Raw genomic sequence first — 14,193 nt, forward strand, 5'->3', positions numbered from 1 at the left:
GCAAAACGTAAAGACTTTGACATAATGATTTTTGTGATGCTGCTAGTAACGCCATCTGGAGGTCGATTAAGAACTAATAGAAAACGGGAAATATGCACCTTAACTACCAAAGAAAACGGAAAACTTAAAGGTAATAGTAAGCTATTCAAATCTGCCATAATTTCTGCAGGGAATAAAGTCCTTTGTGCTACTTTGTGTGGTATAAATGTTGTTTTGCTTTAGCAATAGGAAAAACTTAATATAAACTTGACATTTTGTTAAATAACTCAGAATTTTCTTTATGGCTCAAGCACCACATATCTTTTTTTTTTCGTTTTCCTATCTTCGATTTGTGCTGATAATTTATCGTAATTTAGATTTCCCTGATACTGTTACATTTCACCTCTTTCTTAGATATTGTGATAAAAGGAAACAATTGATCGTGTGATATTCATTTGGTGCAATACAGTATTGGTAAATATATATCAGAACATATTTTGTTCTATATACCATTGAATTGTACATTTACTAACGTTTTATCTATATGCAATCGACTTGTACATTTACTTACGTTTTATCTATATGCCATCGACTTGTATATTTACTTACATTTTATCTATATGCCATCGACAGGTTAGGTTACGTTAGGCTTGAAATGATAATTACAGAAAATGGTAAAAATTAGTCATTGTAGAAAATGGTATACTTTTTAGGGGTAACTGCCGCACGTTATGAATTTCTTAGGATTTAAGAAGTTGGGATACATTATTCTATATATATCGAATTGTACATCTACTTACGTTATATTCATATGCCATTGACTTGTACATTAACTTACGTTTTATTTATATGCCATCGACTTATACATTTACATACGTTTTATTTATATTCCAGTGACTCGTACATTTACTTACGTTTAATTTATGTGCCATCGACTTGTACATTTACTTACATTTTATTTATATGCCATCGACTTGTACATTTACTTACGTTTTATTGATATGCCATCGACTTGCACATTTACGTACGTTTCATTTATATGACATCGACTTATACATTTACTTATATTTCATCTATATGCCATCGACAGGTTAGGTTATATTAGGCTTGAAATGATGATCACAAAAAATGGTAAAAATTACTCATTGTAGAAAATGGTAAACTTTTTAGGGGTAACAAACACATGTTATGAATTTTTTAGGGTTTAAGAAGTTGGGATACGTTACTCTATATATATCGACTTGTACATTTACTTACGTTTTATTTATTTGCCATCGACTTGTACATTTCCTTACGTTTTATTTATAAGCCATCGACATGTACATTTACTTTCGTTTTATTTATATGCCATCGACTTATACATTTACTTACATTATTTACATGCCAGCGACTCGTACATTTACTTTCGTTTTATTTATATGCCATCGAGCTGTACATTTACTTACGTTTTACTTATATGCCATCGACTTAAGCATTTACCTACGTTCTATCTATATGCCATCGACTTGTATATTTACTTACATTTTATTCATATGCCATCGACAGGTTAGGTTACGTTAGGCTTGAAATGATAATTACAGAAAATGGTTAAATTTAGTCATTGTATAAAATTGTTAACTTTTTAGGGGTAACAAACACATATTATGAATTTTTTTAGTATTTAAGAAGCTGGGATACGTTACTCTATATATATGGACTTGTACATTTACTTACGTTTTATCTGTAAGCCATCGACTTGTACATTTACTTACATCTTATTTATATGCTATCGACTTACGTTATTTACTTACGTTTTATTTATATGCCAGCGACTTGTATATTTACTTACGTTTGATTTATATGCCATCAACATGCACATTTACTTGCGTTTTATTTATATACCATCGACTTATACATTTACTTACGTTTTATTTATATGCCAGCGACTCGTATATTTACTTGCGTTTTATTTATATGCCATCGACTTGTATGTTTACTTACGTTTGATTTATAAGCCATCGACTTGTACATCTACTTACGTTTTATTTATATGCCATCAACTTGTACATTTACTTACGTTTTATTTATATGCCATCGACTTGTATATTTACTTACATTTTATTTTCGTGCAATCGACAGGTTAGGTTACGTTAGCTTGAAATGATAATCACAGAAAATGGTAAAAATTAGTCACTGTAGAAAATTTTTAGGGGTAACATCCCACACGTTATGAATTTTTTAGGGTTTAAGAAGGTGGGATACATTACTCTATATATATGGACTTGTACATTTACTCACGTTGTATTAATATGCCATCGATTTGTACATTTACTAATGTTTTATTTATAAGCCATCGACTTGTACATTTACTTAAGTTTTATTTATATGTCATCGACTTATACATTTACTTACGTTTTATTTATAAGCCAGTGACTCCTACATTTACTTTCGTTTTATTCTTATGCCATCTACTTGTACATCTACTTACATTTTATTCATATGCCATCGACTTGTATGTGTACTTACGTTTTATCTATAGGCCATCGACTTGCACATTTACTTACGTTTAATTCATATGACATCAACTGGTACATTTACTTACATTTTATCTATATGCCATCGACAGGTTAGGTTACGTAAGGCTTGAAATGATAATCACAAAAAATGGTAAAGATTACTCATTGTAGAAAATGGTAAGCTTTTTTAGGGGAAACAAACACATGTTATGAATATACATACATACATAACTCAGTCACATAATTCTGCAGTTTCTCACCCGAATCAGCCACGAGCGATGTATCATCAACGAACAACAACTGACTCACTTCCCAAGCCCTCTCATCCACAACAGACTGCATACATAACTCTCTTTCCAAAACTCTTGCATTCACCTCCCTAACAACCCCATCCATAAACAAATTGAACAGCAATGGAGACATCACGCACCCCTGCTGCAAACCGACATTCACCAGGAACCAATCACTTTCCTATCTTCCTACTCTTACACATGCCTTGCATCCTTGATAAAAACTTTTCGCTGCTCTTAGCAACTTGCCTCCCAAACCATACACTCTTAATACCTTCCACAGAGCATCTCTATGAACTCTATCATATGCCTTCTCCAGATCCATAAATGCTACATACAAATCCATTTGTTTTTCTAAGTATTTCTCGCATACATTCTGCAAAGCAAATACTTGATCCACACATCTTCTGCCACTTCTGAAACCACACTGCTCTTCCCCAATCTGATGCTCTGTACCTGCCTTTACCCTCTCAATCAATACCCTCTCATATAATTTCTCAGGAATACGCAACAAATACCTCTGTAATTTGAACACCTTCCTTTATCACCTTTGCCTTTGTACAATGACACTATGCCAGTATTCCGCCAATCCTCAGGCACTTCACCATGAACAATACATACACTGAATATCCTTACCATCAGTCAACAACACAGTTACCCCCTTTTTTAATAAATTCCACTGCAATACCATCCAAACCTGCCGCCTTGCTGGCTTTCATCTTCCACAAAGCTTTCACCACCTCTTCCCTGTTTACCAAACCGTGTCCACTCGGGTCCACCGATCCAGTTTGTTCTAACGGTCCATTCCGGTCCACCGGTCTGGTCGTCAAGTTCAGTCAAGTTCGGTCCACCGATTCCTTCCTTACCTAATCTAACTTAACTTCGGCGAAACGTCGTCCGACTTCCCTATTTGGCTCATCACCGTTTGCCTGTCCCCTGCCAACTGGTTGCCTCTCATACTTTCTCAAATACGAAAAGTGAAGCTTTTTCTCATCCGCACTTGCTGAGGAAAAACAACAAAAAACCCTAATCTAACCCCAACATAACCTGACCTAACCTAACCGGCCGCCATGCATCGGGGCCGCCCGCTCCTTGGTGGCCTAATCTAAATAAAATCGTCTGGTTAAATCCCTAAATTCGGCGGCCTCCTCCTCCCCTGCCGCGGCCGTCCTGCCCCTGCCCCACGTTGCACCGAAATCACAGCTCCCTATTCACATCCAGGCCCTACAGACGTTTCAAATGTCCTGGTTCAGTCTACTGACAGAACGTTGACCCCAGTATAACACATTGCTCCAATGTACTTTATTCCGTGCACGCCTTTCATCCTCCTGCATGTTCAGGCCCCGATAACTCAAAATCCTCCCCTCCAGTTTTTGCGTTTCCACAAGAAGGAACAGAGAAGGGGCCAATAATAATAATGATAATGATAATAATGATAATAATAATAATAATAATAATAATAATAATAATAATAATAATAATAATGATAATAATGATAATAATAATAACAATAATAATAATAATAATAATGATAATAATAAATAGGATAGGGGATAGGGATAGGGGATTAAGAATACTTCCCACGTATTCCCTGCGTGTCGTAGAAGGCGACTAAAAGGGGAGGGAGCGGGGGGCTGGAAATCCTCACCTCTCATTTTTTTTTTTAATTTTCCAAAAGAAGGAACAGAGGGGGCCAGGTGAGGATATTCCAAAAAAGGCCCAGTCCTCTGTTCTTAACGCTACCTCGCTAACGCGGGAAATGGCAAATAGTTTAAAAGAAAGAAAAGAATAAAGATAATAATAATAATAATAATAATAATAATAATAATAATAATAATAATAATAATAATGATAATAGCAATAATGATAATAATAATAATGATAATGATAATATTGATAATAATAATAACAATGACAATAACATTGATTATAATAATTATAATAATAAATTACATTCAAGATGATAATGCTTGCTAGTATATGTGATAATAGCAATGATAATAATGAAAATAATGTTAACAATAAAATAAATGATGTTAGGATGTTAGTGGCAAAACTTACACAAACAAAAATAAGGACGATACGGCGATAGAGAGATCATACCTACATGTGCATAGAAAATTGATGGCATGTCGTGTTATATGAACTGAACATTTACACATCAGTGACAACATCATGTAGGGATTATATCTGCATCGTCCCTTTTTTTGTTTGCATACTTTTTAGCTTGCCATCCCTACGTCATTTCATATCTACAAAATATGTTTTATTACTTGCCCTTCCATTCCCAAACAACAGGTGGCTAATAACAGCTCAGTATCAAAAGAAATGTAAGTCTGTCCATAAAAGCAAAGATGAAATATGATATTCTCATCAACAGTCACGTACTAAACTATCAAAAATACAATAATTTATATATTTCAACGTTTTCAAAATTTGCCATAACCATAGAGATGATATACGTTTCCCAAACATTTACAGTCATGTAAATCAAATACAGTGTTTCATGTACTCCTTCAGCAAATATTCTTGTCACATTTACGACATATAGCGCTTCTTATAAATCAAAAGCTAATAGGTATGCGCTTAAAAACACTTTGGTCTCTTCACAGTGCAGATGTGGATATCTGGAGAATTCATAGAACAAAAGAAAAATGTTTATACAAACGATACTCATGATTTGCAGTTGGAAGTATAGAGAAAAACAAAACAATACAGTCTACAGTCAGTAAAGGTCTATAGACCAAAGAGCCAATATTCAACAATCTGCAAAATTTGTAACCTAACGATGACGGCCAGTACCATGAAATAATCCAAGCCTATTATACCTAAAACCTTTATTACATAAAACTCTGTATTTGCAATACACTACATGTAAAGGCTATTATCTGGTCATTACATGTAACAGAATACGACCATCATCTCCGGATACTTCCAAAATCTTGACCGAAACAAGTACAACCGGTCGACACGGAGTCACTCATTAAAGACAAGATCCAAGCAGGGGTTTATTACGTTTTTGTGACTTGCCCTACCTTAGGTGCTGTGAAAGAGCCAGTTCCAGGGCAAGACACTGGCAAGATATCTGGAAGTGGTAACGCTGCGGTTGATAACGCTGAAGTTGGTAACGCTGCAGACTAGCGCCCTCTATGAAGAACAATATATACAGTCACAAACCTGGGTTGATAACACTTACAACAACTGCACCAGCAGAGGTAGCAGCAGCTGCAATGATAGTAGTAACAACAACTGCAACGGTAATGATAACAGTAATTACAACAGTAGTAGTAACTGCGACTACATCAGCAGAAGCAGTAACTGCAACAGCAGCAGTAGCAGATGGAGTGAAAAAGATTTTGAGCGATTAGGGCCTAAAACATACAGAAGAGTAAAAGTCGTTCATGAGATAGAATAGATTGAACGATGTCTTATACAAAGGTCGACGTGCTGACAGTGAACTGAACTAGGGTATGTGAAGCATTCAAGGAAAACAAAGGAAGGGGGTATGGGGCCTAGATGTGGAAAGGGAGCTGAGCTGGGGTTTCGATGCCCTGCAACATAGCGCCAGGAACGGACGAATAAAGGCCATAATCACTCACATCCACTCTCAAGTTATTCTATGTAATACACCAAAACCATGTATTAACTCCTAAGTATGTATGCAAACACACACACACACACACACACACACACTGGTGTGTGTGTGTGAGTGTGTGTGTGTGTGTGTTTGTGTGTGTGTAGTTGCTATTTGTAGTTACCTTTTTTGTGGTGTACGGGAAGAGTTTTTATACTGATTGGGCTCCCATCTCTAGAACATATTCTCTATCATATAACTTTATAAATTTATGCATGTTGTTTGCATTAAGTATGTCTTATCATTCTGCTGCATTCAATGACTGCTTTCATGTTTTATATTTTTTAAGAACTTTTTGCTTAATTTCGTTATGTGTGTATGTGAGAATTTGTGTTATTACTATTTTGTATATCATTTGCATGTTACTTGTGTGTGTGTGTGTGTGTGTGGGTGTGTGTGTGTGTGTGTGTGTAATGTTATTCTTAAAGAACGCTAAGTTTCGATTATTTTGTGAATTAGAATCCTTACGTCAGACAATTACAGAGTAACACATTTGAAACCGGTGGCCATGAGATAGATCGGAATGTTCTTACGGTGGAGCGGTTACAGTTACTTGCATTCAGACACGATCGTGTTTGCAACTGGTTACATCTTGATCTAGTCGTGTTCATCTTAGTAGTATTTACAGCTACATCCAGAATTACTTGGGCAACCACATATGTTAATCCAATATAGATAATTTTCATTACTATCATTATCATTACTAGAAACCAGATGGGACGGGGAACCACATCTTTCGGGGCAAGAGGCTACATTTTGCAGGGCAAGGGATCACATCTCCTTTAACAAGAGATCTCAATATTCGGGAAAAACGTTTTTTGTTCCTTTTTCAAACACCTGATCTACGTAACATAAACGAAAGAGCAGAAGAGAGACACCAAGTTAGTGTACAATCCATGCTTTGTTCCGTGAGAACACGACGTTCCTGAAAGTCCTGTCAAGATTTTTTTTGCCTCACTGGAAATTATCATATGGAATTTCCGCACAAGTTATATATATATATATATATATATATATATATATATATATATATATATATATATATATATATATATATATATATATATATATATATATATATATATATATAGCAAAATAAATAGATAATAAATAAAAATAAATATATATACATATATATATATATTTATACTTATTTGTTCATTATACTTACTCGCTATCTCCCGCATTAGCGAGATAGCTCAAGGAAACAGACAAAAGAATGGCCTAACCCACCCACATACACATGTATATACATAAACGCCCACACATGTACATATACATACCTATACATTTCAACGTATACATACATGTACATACACAGACATATGCATATATACACATGTTCCTATGAGTCCACGGGGAAAATGAAACACGAAAAGTTTCATGTACATATCCATACTTGCTGCCTTCATCCAATCCTGCCGCCACCCCGCCACACATGAAATAACAACCCCCTTCCCCCGCGTGCGCGCGAGGTAGCGCAAGAAAAAGACAACAAAGGCCACATTCGTTCACACTCAGTCTCTAGCTGTCATGTATAATGCACCGAAACCACAGCTCCCTTTCCACATCCAGGCTCCACAAAACTTTCCATAGTTTACCCAAGACGCTTCACATGCCTTGGTTCAGTCCATTGACAGCACGTCGACCCCGGTATACCACATCGTTCCAATTTATTCTATTCCTTGCACGCCTTTCACCCTCCTGTATGTTCAGGCCCCGATCGTTCAAAATCTTTTTCACTCCATCCTTCCACCTTCAATTTGGTCTCTCACTTCTCCTCGTTCCCTCCATCTCTGACACATATATCCTCTTTGTCAATCTTTCCTCACTCTTCTGCTCTCTCAATAACACTCTTTTTATTTCCTAACATCTCTCTTACCCTTTCACTACCTACTCGATCAAACCACATCACACCACATATTGTCCTCAAACATTTCATTTCCAACACATCCACCCTCCTTCGCAAAACCCTATCTATAGCCCACGCCTCGCAACCATATAACATTATTGGAACCACTATTCTCTCAAACATACCCATTTCTGCTCTCCGAGATAACGCTCTTTCCTTCCACACGTTCTTCAACACCCCAGAACCTTCGCCCCTCCCCCACCCTGTGACTCACTACCGCTTCCATGGTGTCATCCGCTACTAAATCCACTCCCACAAAAACACTTCACTTCCTCCTGTTTTTATCCATTCAAACTTACCTCCCAATAAACTTGTCCCTCAACCCTGCTAAACCTAATAACCTTGCTCTTATTCACGTTTAATCTCAGCTTTCTTCTTCCACACGCTTTACCAAACGCAGTCACCAGCTTTGCAGTTCCTTTCCCGAATCAGCCACCAGCGCTGTAACATCAGTGAACAACAACGGACTCATTTCCCAAGCCCTTTCATCCACAATAGACTCCAAAACTCTTGCATTCACCTCCCTAACAACCACATCCATTAACAAATTAAACAACTATGGAGACATCACGCACCCCTGCTGCAAACCGACTTTCAGTGGGAACCAATCACTTTCCTCTCTTCCTACTCTTACACATGCCTTGCATCCTTGATAAAAACTTTTCACTGCTTCTAGCAACTTACCTCCCACGCCATATATTCTTAATACCTTCCACAAAGCATCTCTATCAACTCCATCATATGCCTTCTCCAGATCTATAAATGCTACATACAAATCCACCTGTTCTTCTAAGTATTTTTCACATACATTCTTCAAAGCAAACACCTGATCAACACATCCTCTACCACTTCTGAAACCACAGTGCTCCTCCCCAATCTAATGCTCTGTACATGCCTTTACCCTTTCAATCAATACCCTCCCATATAATTTCCCAGGAATACTCAACAAATTTATACCTCTGTAATTTGAACACTCACATTTATCCCCTTTGCCTTTGTGCAATGGCATTATGCATGCATTTCGCCAATCCTCAGGCACTTCACCATAAACCATACATACATTGAATATCTTTACCAACCAGTCTCTTCTTTACCCTTTCATGACCCTCTCTATTTTTCAATGAAGGCTCGGTCTTAACGAATGGACTTTTGTCCGTGATGGTTACCTTTAACAACAACAACAAAAATTAACTGAAACAGTTTTCAGTCTTAAGACATATATGGATATGAATCTTCTTGCTAGTAACACTGTCTTGGGATTGATAACTTCATAACCAAATATTCCATGTTTTCAGAGACGAACATAAACATTCTTTTGGCTTGTGTGACATTAAACTTCGGGAAACTGGATTTTCTACTGTTCCTTTCATAACCATAAAGTACCACTCTCGGTTGATGTTTTTTCATGAAGATTCTAACAGTTGTATTTGCATTAACACAGAAAGATAGATAATTTTAAACAGGTAAAAAAAATAATGAATTTATCGTTGTCATTCCGGAAATTATTCAGTATGAGCGAGGAAGTAGGCAACAAATTTTTACTGTCTTAGGAGGGGAAAGGTGTGGGGGCGGTATCGCTATTTCTGTGGGGGGGGGGGGGGGGTGATGCCGCAATTTCAAGTTTAGATGCCTTTGTCTTTCAGATTGTTCTACAACTCAGTAGCTCAAGATATTATTCTCAAGTCCCTCAGTAGTGTCTCATACCTAGTTTCGAGTTGTACCCTTTTGTGTTAGCCTTTAGGATTTATAAATCTATCTATTTCATATAACGTCATGGCTACTTAGAAATTAGTACGTAGTTATAATATCTTCCCTAACTCTTCTTTCTTCCAATGTGAGTAGGTAGAAGGCTTCCCTCCCTTTTTCATAATTTTATATGGTCGAGGAAGTCTATGTACACATAGAGAAAAAAGAAATAAGAAATATATGTAAGGGCTTAAGGTAGATAATATGAAGTAATAAAACACTATGGTGAGATAGTTTTTATTGATACACGTCTGACGCAGACGAAGACATTACATGAATTAAAACATAAAAGATTAGTTCAAGTTTCATAGTGCCATATGGGATTACCAGCACTGTTTGTAGTAAATGTGTTGATATTGGGTGACAGGCAGATTATGGGCCCTTTGCCCTTCAGTGTATAGTTTTGAGAATCCTTTATGTGGTATTTGATAGTACAAACCAACCGTTTTTCAGACGGCAAGTATCAAAAATATTCTACCGTTAGAGGAAGTCAGTCTTGTGTATACATTTATTTCTTTATGTCATTCCTCCTTTCAGACATATAATTTCCAGATATTCAACTGTACACCAAGTTCAAAATTTTTCTGTTACACTTTCCTCAGGATTCTGCTTTCATGGTAACGATAAAACGGTAGCCCTGTACAGCATGTCTTACCTTATATTATTTATGATAATGTATGATTATGTTCAATTAGTTTTTTGATAAGCCTTGTACAATGTTTGTAAATCCTGATCATGGAATGAAGCTAATCCCAAAGCGCTAATGATATAGAATCTATTGTCAAGAAAACAATATATATAGTGGTGGTAGCAGCGTTGGTCTTAATTTTTTGTTTTCCCCGTGTGTAAACACAGGAATAGAGGAAAAATTGAGCTTCACTGCTGGTCTAAGCTTAATTTTTGACCTGACTCGTAAGGGTTAGGTAAGAACGCGTTTTCGTTAATTAGGGCCTTTGACTTGATCCTTAAGGATCAAGAAAAAGTTCAGTGGCATCGAATGCGTACTATAGTTTAGGGTTTTGTGACGATGGTATTCGGAAGATGAAGGAGTGGTACAGATGAGCTAGGATCATGTTAAAGGCCAAGGGTGTCACGAGTGAAGTGCTGAAGAAAGTATAATGATGTAGTGTAGTGACGATGTCATGTATTGAAGATGACAATGTAGTGAATATGGCCTTTGACCAATCCCTTAAAGGCCGGATCAAAGGCGAGGGGTGTCGAGAATGTAGTGAAGATGAGGTAGTAGTGAAGACTGTCTTCCAACTGATCCGTGAGGAGTAAGTCCTAGGTCATTGTTCATTAAATGCTAGTAGTGTCGACGATGTAGTAAACTTGGGGTTTAGTGAAGACCTAGATGCAGCCATGGTGGCCGGAGGCCTGACATTTACTTGGCATTTATGTCAAGGTTGTAGTGCAGATTCATTTATTGAGGCCAGTTTTTTAAGGGTGTGGTGAAGATGAGGGTCAGGTCAGTTGCTAATGGTATCGAATGCAGTGAGGGTGAGGCTGAAGATGTGACGGTATAAAACGGGGGAAAAAATTGCCTTCTTTTCGTGGGGTTACGAGACGGTTTACACAAGCGTATGTACACCATTTGTTTTTGGCTTATATCATCTAGAGTAGAATGATATGGATGTGGCATTTTTGTGTGCAATGAGGGCGTGGTGCCAGAGGATGTCTAGAGTGGGTCGCCAGTCGGGACAGGCGGGGTCAAGGTGGGCGAACATATAGGGAGCGGGAGCATTGGGTGTAGCACGGGCGGTCCACTTTACCATTTCGTTATAGTCGTAAGAGTAACGGAGGTTGAGGTAGTGTGGATGGAGGTGCAGCGACTCTGCTAGCAACCCTGTCACCCACACATCGTCTACCCATATCCTGGGCGCCACGCTAGCCTGGGCCACGCGGGCCAACTCTTCGGCCAAGTCAAGCGTCGCTACATATGCTAGGCCGGCGCAGTAGCGCGGATACTCTGGCCATGGGTAGTCGGCTGTGCTCACTGCCCACTTACCCGTGCGCTGTGGCTTCGTCCCCGCGGGCAAGACGTTGCAAGCGAGAATTCGTTGTGGTGGAGGGAGGTCAAAGGTGCGGACTAGCAGAGCTTTTAACGCCGGCACGTCTATAAAGGTATCATCATCGGCTTTAACGAGAAAGGTGGCATGGGCGCAGTGAGTGGCAGCCCAGCGCAGTGCCATGATGTGCTTGTAGGTGAGGTTGTGGTAATGGTCGGTGAAGCTTCCTACCACCAGGTCTCGGTGTTGCGTCGATTCCTGATCCACCATCTCCTCAACCTTCGCTCTGTCTGGGTCGCCCATGTCGCCGTCCCCGCTACCCCGCCCAAGAAGAAATACAGTGCGGGCCACCCATCCACCGCCGAGGTCCCTGAGGCCGCCCCAGGTGGCCCTGATGGCTTCCCGTTGCCGGAAGTGGTCTGGTCGAGAGTGAACTAGAAACACAAAGAAGAGCCGCAAGGAGGTGCAGGCCGCTACCGCCTCATGCAGGTAGTGGAAATCGTGCAGGTCGAGTAGAACAGAGGAGGTAGGTTGCGGCAGCTGGTCCTCAGGTAGGGAGAACACGGGCGGCCGAGGGCGGGGCGTGGGCGCTGCAACCAGCGCGGAAGTGAAGGCAGCTAGGATGAAGTGGGTGACAGCGGCGACCATGGTAATGAGGAAAGCAAGTTGCACCAGCCTTACAACACACAGCCTCCCCCCACAACACCGGCCGTACTGTCCACTGCCCACATTTTCATGATCTGAGCAGGGGCTGCTGCTTCTGCTGCTGCTGCCGCTGCTGCCTGCTGCTTCCCCGACTGCTGCCTCTGCCGACGCTGCTACCTTGATGAATCTCCAGCAAGTCAGTCTGCAAGATAAGAACATGTTTGTCAAGTTAACTACAAAAGAACTTCCCTCTCTCTGGTATAAAATATGAGGATTCCTGACTAAAAACATCTTGTAAATCTAGTACAAAATTACTGAGTAAATATACACATATGAAAAACGGACACCATAGCTTTCGAAAGCGATGAAGACCTGAAGTGACATTTTATCTACAAGTCACACCATTCAGGTGTTGATACATAATCATACCGTCCCTGAAAATGTGTTCATCGTATGGTTTACAAAAAAAAAAAATCCATTTTACACATGAAGCATAAAAAATTGCCTTCTCATATGCGGTGATTTCTGTAATAATGATTCACATTTATTTATCCAGATGACTGATGTTCTCGTCCATGTCAATATTGTGATGCTTTTTCGAATAAACTCAATTTACACATACATGAGTAGTATTTACTATATGTACGTAAAACTATATATTCTGTTACAGATGGTTTGATTATAAGTTGGTTATAGTCCTTTTTGAAGTTATATCATTATATGAGAAGAAAAATGTGGAAACTTCTCTTTTGAACAGTTGCTTCTTTTATACATGGGTTTGATTCGTCCTTGTATGGAGTACTGCACTCACATTTGGGACGGTTCTAGCTCTGCATCCTTACTTGATAGAGCTGAGTCGTAAGCGATCCGCCCTATAAACTGTTCCAGGCTAATTCCCAATCTTGACCCCTTGTCTTGCACCGCAATGTTGGTTCACTTTCCCTCTTCTGGAGGTATTACTTTGGATTTTGCTCCCGAGGGCTGGCTGCTTGTGTAATCGCACCACTAGCTAGACCACGCAATACTCGGCAAGCTGCTGCGTCACATGATTATGTGTGGCCATCAGCAACTCAATAATGGGTAGTTTTGGTACCTGCTTCTTTCCCTTCACGCCGAAGCTGTGGAACTCTCTACCTTCTCATGTCTTTCCCAGTAACTATGACCTGGCACATTCCAAAAGACAGGTTTTTCACTCAAAAATTCGTAAATACTTTCCTTTTCTTTTCTTTTTCCGTTTCATGATTCCTCTACATTTCAATTAGGGCCCGTCCTTGATGTGGACTTTTGTCCGTGACTGGAGCCATCAACATAGGAAAAAATCCCTGACATCTGGAAATTTGCCACCATGATATTAATACTAAAACCCTCCAAAACCTCCAACTCGCATTCTCCTGGCGTTCTATGTCATTGCCATCATCAGTATCCAGTTTCTGCGAAAAACCGAATAACAACAAAATCAAACAATGTATTAAACTTTCACCCT

General features: G+C 39.0%; 1 protein-coding gene across 3 annotated transcripts in view; it reads right to left on the reverse strand.

Annotated features, from left to right (window-relative positions):
- Window positions 1–10,281: 10,281 nt before the first annotated feature.
- LOC139758282 (beta-1,3-galactosyltransferase 1-like) overlaps window positions 10,282–14,193 on the reverse strand; it is a 37,614-nt gene continuing 33,702 nt past the window's right edge. For all 3 annotated transcript variants that reach the window (XM_071679492.1, XM_071679493.1, XM_071679494.1), the window contains exon 3: window positions 10,282–12,912. In XM_071679492.1, coding sequence (XP_071535593.1) covers window positions 11,667–12,912 — 1,246 coding nt within the window. In that variant the 3' untranslated portion in view covers window positions 10,282–11,666. The remainder of the gene's footprint in view (window positions 12,913–14,193) is intronic.

Source organism: Panulirus ornatus, chromosome 30 (genome assembly GCF_036320965.1).
Source record: "Panulirus ornatus isolate Po-2019 chromosome 30, ASM3632096v1, whole genome shotgun sequence".
Lineage (NCBI taxonomy): Eukaryota > Metazoa > Arthropoda > Malacostraca > Decapoda > Palinuridae > Panulirus > Panulirus ornatus.